Below are 10,951 nucleotides of genomic sequence, written 5' to 3'. Positions count from 1 at the left end.
AGAAAAAGTAAATATAAACTGTAGAGCGAAAGATATGAAATGAGATACAGTTTCATATCTTTTATGTTTCATTGTCAATAATAACCAGGGAGTGGGTAGTTCTTTCCTCTTTCAAGTTAGTGTTACAGAATCCTATATTAATTTAAAGCACTTGGCAACACACACTAATTTCATACCATTCTGTGTCCTTGTTCAGTAAATAAAATTTTAAAGATATTTCCTCAAAGTTCTTTTCACAGCTGCTTTCACCTCTTTGTTCTTTAGGCTGTAGATGAGGGGATTCACCATGGGAGTGACCACACTGTACTGCAAGGAGAAGTACAAATCCAGGGAGGAACCAGAGGTGGGCATGAGATAGCGAATCAAACCTGAGCCAAAGAATAGGATCACTGCGGTGAGGTGGGAGGAGCAGGTGCTGAAGGCCTTGCTTCTGCCTGTTGTAGAACTGATGGACAGGATTGCGGAGATAATGCGGACATAGGAGAAGAAGATGAGGAAGAATGGTCCAAGCCCATGCAGTAAGATGGAGCAGATCAGAATATTGACAATGGTGGAGATAACAGAGCAAGACAGAGGGAAGAGTGAGGGCAGCTCACAGATATAATGGTGTATGGTTTGGTCCTCACAGAAGTTCAGATTAACAGCCAGGAGCACAATGACAAATGAATTGAGACTAGCCAGACCCCACGAGACCAACACCAGCCTCACACAGAGATGGCTGCTCATCACCTGGCCATAGAGCAGCGGGTGGCATATGGCAGCATAGCGGTCATAGGCCATCACTGAGAGCAGAAAGGCTTCAGTCCCTGCTGTGATAAACACAAAGAAGACCTGAGCCAGGCAACCCTCTACTGAGATGGTCTTCTTTTCAGACAGGAGGTCCTCCAGGAGCTTGGGCACAGTGACAGAAGAGAAGCAGATGTCTAGGAATGACAGATTACTCAAGAAGAAGTACATGGGTGTTTTGAGGTGGGCATCAGCCCTGATGACCAGCAGCATCATCAGGTTCCCCATCAGGGTCAGGAAGTAAATCACCAGGAAAACCACAAAGAGCAGGGCCTCGATGTGGGGGTCATCAGACAGCCCCATGAGAATAAACTCGGTGATGGTGCTATAGTTCCTCAGGATCATTTACAGATATTTCCTTGGAATAAAGTAAGAAGATGGGGTGAGATCTCCATTGATGGCTCCTATCTCCTCAAAGGCATCACCCCTTCTTCTTATATGCCCCTTCCTACTTTGCCTGGACTCTGTGCTCAGACATCTAAGCCTGCCCTCATTGTAGCTCAGTAAGAGTTGTTACACTGTCTTGTCTAGGACTGATCTTGGGTGATGGTCTTCACGTACTTCAAAAAATCTTATTTGTGTTCCATGGGGATTTATTGAAAAATGGCACACCTCCACATTCACGGCAATTTGCTTCCACTGGACTCTTTCTATAGTTCTGAAATCTTTAAAAATTCAAGCACAACTCTGTAGTGATTTCCTAAGGCTTCTGTTCTCTCCTGAATTTCCAAATCATTATTTTTTCCTCAAAATAATCTTATGACTCCTTACTTCAGCCTACTTAACCATTAGAAACAATAGGATCAGAGCCAAGAACTCATAATTCTTTTAGGGCCTATGATAATGTCTTCATTTCCTTTAATATCAGAAGAAAGAAGTGACTATATTCCAGCTTGGATTATTTTTGTCTTTATAACAATACAATCATCAAGTACAATTTTCAAAAATATTTTTTATCTGAAGGGGCCCACGAAGGCAAATGTTTCTGAGGCCTATGGAAGTCATGATTTGGCACTGCTCATTTTCTAAACAGCTGATTTAATTTTAATAGGACTTTATTGTATTTAGAGCACTATATCAATCACTATCTCAATTGGTTCTCATGACAAATCTGTAAGAACTGCCAGGCAATTCTGATTTCTAAGTTAGGCGATCTTACCCCCATTTCACCCCAGAGAAATCTGATGTCCAGGTGATATTGTAATGTGCTGATAACAAGTAGAAAAACCAGGAAATAAATTCCATTTGTTTCCTAATTATCAGCCCATTGTCTCTCTTGGCCCACAGAAATGAAGACCACTTTTCCTACCCTGACATACTTTAGATTTCTTCCTCATCTGCCCTTAACCTACCTTCGGCCATTTGGCAGCTTCTGTTACAAGCAAGGTCTGTTTGGTTCTGTGTCTTTGCTGACATTGTTCCCCTTTGATCTTCACCTCCTTTGATGCATGTATCTGAAACCTCATAGGCCTTCCAACTTTAATGCAAATCTTGCTCTTTTCCCTTGTAGCCTATTCTAACTACTCCTTCCTCTAAACCTACAGCTCTCTATTCAAGTCAATTGGCCTCTTGCTCTCAGTTACATTATACCATATCCTTACTTTTACTTTTTTATTCATTTAATGTTAAATATGTATCTCAGTTTCCCTCTCTAGATTGTGATCTCTGGACAACATATTAAAAGTAACAGCCACAAATCAACATTCCTCTGGCTCTGAGCATATCCTTTCAATGTTAGCTTCAGACTAGCATCTCAGATTATTCTGGGTTCCCCAGAGAAAAAGTCATGTTTGTCTTCTACAAGACAATTTCACTACTCCAAGCCTAATAATCTGTTTTCACTCCAATGCCCCAAAGAACATTAGCATCAGGCAGGAGCACTGCTGATAGCCTTGTCCAAAAAAAGTTGTTTTGATTCCTATCTATGATGCACAAGACTGCAAATGCCGACTTTCTAGGATGCTATTATCTGCATGGACCATGTCATCTTAAGTCACTGCAAAACATCTGATGCCCCCTCATTTTTATAGAAGGCCCAAAGATTATTGCCATTTGGCAAGAAGCTGCTTGCATTTGTGTTTTGTAGTTCTTATTCTTTTATTGTTCCATGAGGGATAGAAAAAAATCTTATAGTTTTCTCTAAGCTTTTCTCAACATTCTCTTGCTCTTGGTCTCAGATGTGTGTTCAAGAGGACCACGATGGTGGGCAGTTTATGTCAGAGGCGATGCTAAACTTAGAATCATTTTGAACCTGAAATTACATGGCTATGCAGTAAGTCATTGTCCTATCTGAAGACTCTGTCCTGGACTGGATATTTTTAGGATAATTTATGGTATTCTGCTTTTGTTTGGCAGTTCACAAACTGACCCAGGTAGCCTTCTGGACTCAAAATTTAAATCCTGCAGATTCAGCATGCTCTCTTCTGCCCCCTCCATCCTTACCAGCAATCTAAGACCAGGTGCTATCTCGGCATCAGAAACTTAACTCCTGGACCTATTAATAAACAAATCCAGGCTTAAATCCATCATAGATCCAATCTGGGTTACCTGTCAGCCTGAACAAACAGGACAATGTTCACCTTTGCGTGCCTTACAACTTCAGCTTAGATTCAGTGATGATGAAGGATAACCAGCTGCAGAAGTTACTTTTGAGGATCCTGCAGAGATAAAATTGAAAATATTGTTGAAAGCAAAAATTTCATCTGGCATATACACAAGCAAAATAAAATGATGAATTGAGATCATTCTCTCCAGTAATTTGGATATTTAAAGGTATTTGTAGATGGGGCTATTCTGAAATTGTTTCCATTCATCCATTTCACTCATGAGGGAGACCTAACCTAGTATTCCATAAGGGTTACAAGCTCTCATATTGAGAACATTGTAGAAATTCTGGAGAAACATTGTCTGTCCTGCTTTATATCTACCTTTTCTGAGGATTGATGTAGTTAAACTGATTATCTGAAGTTTCATTAATGACCACAGAAATCTTTGAATGCTAGATCATTTAAGTATGAAATAAATTGAAGTTTGGGTACTGTATTGAAGTGAAATATTGGCTTCATTTCATCTGAAATGTAAAAGACAGTGCCAGATTTAGAACATGGGATGAGAACATTGAAAGGCTCAAGGGAACAACAGGGAGGTTGATCACAGAGGGAGATAGAACTTGCTAAAGAGATTTCAGAGGTATCTTAGATAAGCACCTGTTTCAACATTTTTCAAGCACAGACACTTCATATCCATGGTTAAACCGGTGATTTGATGAATTTCTTCCACAAAGATATAAAGCACGACATTATATATCCTGCCATAACCCACTGAATTTACTGGGGGAGAGTGTAAACTACAATGTGAACTGTTATCCATGTGGTGCAGCAGTGCTCCAAAATATATTCACCAAATACAGTGTGGCAATGAATGTGCCATGCTGATGAAAGAGGTTGTTGATGTGGGAGGAGAGGGGTGGGGGGTGGGTGTATATGAGAACCTCTTATATTTTTTAATGTACATTTTTTGGGATCTATTTGCCTTAAAAAAAAATACAAATAAAAATGAGGGAGGTGGGAGGTGGGAGTGGGGTATATGAGAACCTCATATTTTTTAATGAAATGTTTTGTGTGATCTATTAACTTTAAAAAAAGACAATTAAAAATAAAGTAAAATAAAAAAGATATAAAGCATGATATTGAGTATATTTATTTTATAGTGTTCAAGAAGGTTCACTGACATAAGCATCTTCCCATTCAGCCTTTAATACAGAAATTTACATATTCTTTCCATTGACTTAAGGATCAATCCAAAGTTAAGAAGAAACCACTCTGAGATAGTACTTAGATACTGATCTTGCCCAAAGGGTCGGCTGCTTGAAAGCAGGTTGGTATCAAATGAGCTACTATTTGTATGGCTGGCAAAGTGCTTTCCTGATATTGGTTGTTTTACCTAATTCTGGCATGAAGAAATGATTGATGGCAAGCAGTGAATCCTAAATTAAGCCATGAACTTTAATTAATAGCACAATTATAAAAATGTGCTATCAATTGTAACAAATATTCCACACCAATGCAAGGTGTTGGTGGTGAGTGGTATATGGAAATCCTGTAAACCACAGCTTCTCTAATAAAGAAAAAAAAAATCCAAATAACTAAATAAATAAATGTGTGAAGGGCATGCGTGTAAGATCAGCTTGGACAAGGAGGCTTGAGGGAGCCTGGGGGCTGAGCGCCCACATTCAGATGCTACATCCCCGGTGAAGGACATAATGGGGGTTGGGGGAAGGATACCAATGCAGGAAACAGGAGGGGACCAAAGGTAAACTCATTCTTTGAAATTATTCTCAGAGCTCTCTGCCCCTGTGCTGTCTGACATGATTCTCACTCTTAGTCATGACTAGATTTGAGGTGATTTAATAAGAGAAAGCTTTTACTGAAGTTCTCCTAACTGAAGCTCTGGGCAGGGAGGGACGTAAGTGACTCCAAAACTCCAATATCTATCTCATACATCCTCCTTTCATTCCTGGTCTCACTTTCTGCAATATTATGGGATTCTGAAGCAGGAGCAGACTAATGCCCAGGCTGTAAGACATCTATGTCCCCCGTATTATATAGGGAGGGAAGGGAGACCTTTGAGATGCTTCCAAGGCATCTGGGACAAATGTACCATTAGGGGGAAGAGAAATATCAGGGATCAATCCTGGGGAGGAGACTGCCTGCCAGGGTGCAGGAAGTTTTCATCTACAGCCCAGAGAAGAGAGGGAGGGTGAAGGGGGGAACCTCAGGCTATAGAAGAAAGGGAGTGGATTTTGAAGTGGTGGGGCATGGGTGAGGGAGACAATGGAAAGCAAAATGAAAACACTTATAGCACTTACCAGGAAGAAAAATAGAGGGAAAATCAGAGAATTAGAGAAGATATTATCCTGTTTCTGGCTTTTCCTGGAGGAGGCAGCCCTGGAGTGCTCTGGGTTTCCCATCATGGGTAGATACTTCACAGGTAAAATCTCCCCATAAGAGAACTGGTGCCACAGGCAGCTGAACCTCGCAGAGCAGACAGCCTATTTTCTTGTTGTCAGTAAGTGCAGGACATTAGAATAGTTCAATTCTGGAAGCACTTGAAATGCCACAGAATCATGATTATCTCCTCAGTACCTTAACCTAGAGAGGTACTCTGCAATGCAGGTCACTGCATGAATGGAAAAGAACAATTTCTCTAAAGAAGCTCATTTTTGGAACAACCAGCATGTATTTCATTGATTCTTCCTTATGTGCTCTTGGGTCCAATAACCTGACATCTCCTCATTTATTTCCTCTGTGGCTCTGACTCCTGGGCCGACGGCATCTCCTGAAGAAAGAGCTCTCTCCTGGAACCACTCAGAGCACTTGGGCTGGGGCTGCCCTGGGCAGGGGCTCCTTCAGGGGAGGCTGGGCCAGTGCCCTGTATTCCCCGAAGCCTCAGCCTGAGGTGGAGCTCCAGACTCACCAACTACACAGTTCCTAGTCAACTAGAAAGTTTAACTTAGTAGGAGGCACGTGGGGATTCTCTTCAGGGTAGCAGCGGAAGTTTCTGAATTAAGGCAATAATTAAAACTGAGAAGAGAATAATTATTAAAATTGTGGGAGCTGAATAGAGGGTAATTAGGGATTTTATGGTGAAATTATGGGGGCATTTGTGGGATTTGGGAATTGCCTTTATTGGCTGTGCAACGACAGATCCAGGTCATTACATTTCTTGCTATAACTTAAAAAATTGTGTAGGAGAGAGTGTAAACTATAATGTAAAGTATAATCCATGCTTAGTGCCAATGCTCCAAAATGTTTTCATCAATCGTAATGAATGTATCACACTAATGAAGGATGTTGTTAATGTAGGAAAATGTGGGAGGTGTAGGGAGCAGGGCATATGGGAATCCCCTATATTTTTATGTAACATTCATATAATCTAAATATCTTTAAAAATACACATGTATATTAAAAAAAAGAAAGGGATTTTAGAGATTTTATTGCACTGGAAAATACTTTCCTCATAGCTCAGTGGGGCTGAGAATGGCCTTTAGTAATTCTCAATTTTAATTAATTATTGTAATAGCCTGTGACTCAGGAGCTGAGCTGTGGCACACTCTTGAGTCACAAGTTATCATCTCATGTACATAAGGTTTTTCTCATATTCACAACAGGATTATTCATTATATTTATTAAATGAGAGGAGATAATCCTCATTTGGGAAAATAATTGGGCATTAGTTTCTATATTACTAGCTTATAATGAATTTTCAGAGTCTGTTAGAGTTAATAATTCAAACATATAATGAATTATTATTAATAATTCAAGTAGTTGGTTTTAAAATGTTGAAAGTCAACATATTTTATTTCTTATTTGAAGCACAAAAGACTCATCAATGTATTATTGGAATTTGCATATTATTAGCAAACCCAAAGGACATTTCTCCATTGATTTAATTGATGTCATGCAAAAGTCAATAGAACATTAGTTCATTCAACCATGTTTTGAATACCATGTTTTGACACATGATGGACATTGAAAGACAAGTAAGACATCTTCCTGCTCATTAAACTAAGCCCTCTGAGGTATATATAGACATTATTTTTAAATGTTATCCTTTGATAAAAGTTAAACCCAATTGTTGCTTATTGCTTCAATATCTGATTGCATGTTAGCTAAAATTTCTCAGTTCTAGAAAGTAAACATTACTCCTTGTAATAAAGGCCCATTTCATGTGACTTTGCCTTGTATGGAAATGTTGCTTATTGACTGGCCTTGACTCTAAATATGTGGTGTAAATAAGGTAAAAGCCTGTACCATGTCTGGCACTTTAGCACTTGACACTATTTGAAGGGCAGTAGAACCCTTTAAGCTGTCATTGCTGATTTAGCAATAAGGGTTTTAGGTAGCTTTATTGTGAGGCAGGCAAACTGGGTGTTCTTATTCTCCATCTCCTAGTTAACCCTGATCAGCTCTGCTTTAATCTCTTTTATTTATTCCACCAGACACCAGAAAGACCAAGAGAGTTTCATATTTATTACTGTAAAAATGGCACAGGATAACATAATGGAGAATAGATTTTATGGTGTGCTTAGTTCATGGTGGGTATTTCAATAAATACTTGTTGCATAAAGATATGAATAAATATGCTCAGTTTTATTTGTTGCATTTGAGATGCATGTAGAGCATCCAGTAGGATGTGTGGGTCTATGGTGATGAGGTTAATTTTGACTAGAGATATAGTTTAGGGGTCATAACCATCTAGGTGGTTATTGAAACCATGGAGTTAAATAAATAATGCCAGGAGATATAAATACAAGAGAAAGAGATTTCCAAGGACAGAATCCTGAGAAAGAACGTCATTAAAGAGGTGGTAGAGGAAGTGGATTTGGTAGTTTGGACTGAAACTGAGTTGTCTTAGATCCAGGAATAACATCAAGGAGACTCAAAAAGCAGAGTTTTTGAGTAAGGGAAGTAAAATAATCATTGATGGTGTCAGAGCACAGTAATCAAAGAAGATAGGGTCCAAAGGAAATGGAGATAACAGTTCAAGGTTCATTTTTTGAAATAATTCTTAGTTTCAGATAAGTTTCTTCTGATATTTCCCATAGATGGTGGTAATTATCCATCCTTCTTACAATACCTTGTGTGTGGTCTGCCATTGAAATTAGGCTATTGTGATATAGCTACCTGCTTGTATCTGTCATTCTACTAGATAGACTACTTTGAGGTAGAGGCTCTTTTTTTAAAAATCTTAAGTGTTATTTTTAAAGAAGTTTTAGATTACATAAATGTTGCATAAAAATATAGGTGATATGTATATATGCAGAATAATAATGTTTATAATGGAATAATAACGTCTATTTTAGTCCATTATTCATGCCCCAATCTTGAGGATTTGGGGATGGTGATGCCCACTGTACTTCTAATTGTGAGGTGGCTTAGGTCCCATGAGGCAGATGGATGGAACCATCTTGCTTGCAGTTGCAGACACTCTGTTTCTTGGGATGGGCATTGTCCATCATCATCTCCTTGTTAGTTGTCCTGGGTGAGTCCAATGAACTGGAGAGGAGGTGTTGCAACTCTGCTGAAATTCAGGGCACAACTGGTACATGGACAGACCAAAGATATAAGTCTCTGGGACATATGTTTAACAAATATTGTGCTAATTATATGTTAAAATAAAAGGGGCAGAAAAGCCATGGGTAGGGAAATTATAAATGAGTCTAACTCTCTTCCAATGGGGAGCATAAATTCCAGAGTAAGGCCCACTGTCAGGGTGCTGGATTCCTGAGCTTGTCTGCCTTGCTTATAGTGTCTGGATGTCTCTAGAGCCCTCACAAGTCACAGTGTTTGAGACACTGTTTACTATGGCAGTCAATGAGATCCTGTTGAGACATGTATAAGCATAACCTCTGGAATGACTTCCCAACTCACTTGAAAATCTCTTAGCCATAAAAACTCATTTATATTTAATATTTACCCTTTTTTGGTCAAGGTCTTTTTCTGGATGCATTGCTAGTTGAGGCTAAGTAATAATCCCTCTGTGTCAGGGAGGCTTGTCCCCAGAAATCATATTCCATGCTATGGGGAAGGTAGTGCATTTATATACTGAGTTTGGCTTAGAGAGAGGTCACATTTGAGGAACAAGTAGGCTTTTAGGAGGTAACTCTTAGGCAATATATAATACTAGGCTAAGTTACAATTTCACCAGAGAAGGTTCATCAGAACAATCATGAATATCAAGGGCCTGGCATAATGGTCTGTCTTCCTTCTCTAGGCACTGCCCTTTACTTGGGGGATCCTTGTCTTTCTATCAGAGAGTGTAACAGGACTCCCCATGATGGGAATTCAGTATTCTTTTGGTTATTGTGTGAGTACACCCCACCAAGACAGTGCCCCATGAACACTTGAAACATATTCATATGCCTTAGAGGCATGCCCCAGGTGTACCCCTCCCCACACACCCGTCACCAACACCCCGAACCAGTGATCCTCCCCAGCCACAGTTGTGACCCTTCTGTGGTAAAAATCCTCTCCAAAAATGAAGCCAACAAAATAGCCAAATAAATTTAATAAGGAAATGAAATAATAATAGTTTAGAAACTATGACAAAATACAAAAATTTTTTTAAAAATTGAAATTATATAAAAATTGTTTTGGCCATTGTGTCTTTCATAACTATATGATCTGTTGCTTGTATGTACAGTGACAGTTTCTTCTGTATATTCCCTCAGGGTCTTTTTTCCATTTTATCTTCAAAGAAGCTTTAGGTTACAAAAAAGTCTCATAGAAAATATGGGGCATTCCCATATATCCAATGCCTTCCCCTTTTTCAACTCTCCTCTATTAACGTTTTACATGCAGATGTTACATTTGCTATAATTTATGTATGAATATTGATGCATTGGTACTGACCATGAGCAATGGTTTACATTATGGTTTACATTTTGACTATGCACTTTTATAGGTTTTGATGAAATTTAAAATGCCTGTATCCATTATTGGAAGATCATACAGAACAATTCTAATGCCCGAAAAATGTCCCATGTGCCATCTATTCTAGTTTTCCCTCCCTCTCCCCTCTGAACCTATGGTAACCACTGTTTCAATTTTTGAAGACTAAAATTCATAGTTACTTTCAATAATATTGAGGGCTTGACATATTTACCTGTTTTCTTTGTTTTTATTCTTCTTTGTACCATGACAGTACCTGGGTGGTGAATAAATATTTTATCAATGGATGAGCATGACTTTAAAGGGAAGGAGAGAGATAAAACAAAAGATTTCAGAGTTGAGGGAATATACTTTTGTATTTTACTTTTAAGATGGGAGAAAACAGAGCATGTTATACCTATAGAAAAGGGAACAGTGGAGCCAGGTAGGTTAAAACCATAGGACAAAATGGGCAAGACTGATGCAGCATGGCCCAGGCGGAGAGGATAAAGATTTCTCCCTCATACATCAGTTATGGAAGCTAAGTCTTTAGAATTAGAGGTTTTCTGTGACAATGAAAGAAAGGTGGTAAATTTACATACAGAGGTAGATAGAATTTTAGGTATGGAGGAAATGATTAAGATATTCTCTGCCAAGTGTAAAGCAAGATCACCAGGTGGATAGTCCTTGATAAATTTAAGGGGACAGAAGGATAATAGTTTTGTGGGTCACAC

General features: G+C 38.9%; 1 protein-coding gene across 1 annotated transcript; it reads right to left on the bottom strand.

Annotated features, from left to right (window-relative positions):
* Positions 1-207: 207 nt before the first annotated feature.
* LOC101429852 (olfactory receptor 8S1-like) lies at positions 208-1,131 on the bottom strand. Its single transcript, XM_012528969.2, has one exon. The coding sequence runs from the start codon at positions 1,129-1,131 to the stop codon at positions 208-210; it is 924 nt and encodes a 307-aa protein (XP_012384423.2).
* Between the last annotated feature and the right edge of the window lie 9,820 nt (positions 1,132-10,951).

The sequence above is a fragment of the Dasypus novemcinctus genome, chromosome 12, assembly GCF_030445035.2.
Source record: "Dasypus novemcinctus isolate mDasNov1 chromosome 12, mDasNov1.1.hap2, whole genome shotgun sequence".
NCBI lineage: Eukaryota > Metazoa > Chordata > Mammalia > Cingulata > Dasypodidae > Dasypus > Dasypus novemcinctus.
Note: the sequence above shows the minus strand (reverse complement) of the source record. Positions and strands in the feature narration are given on the sequence as shown.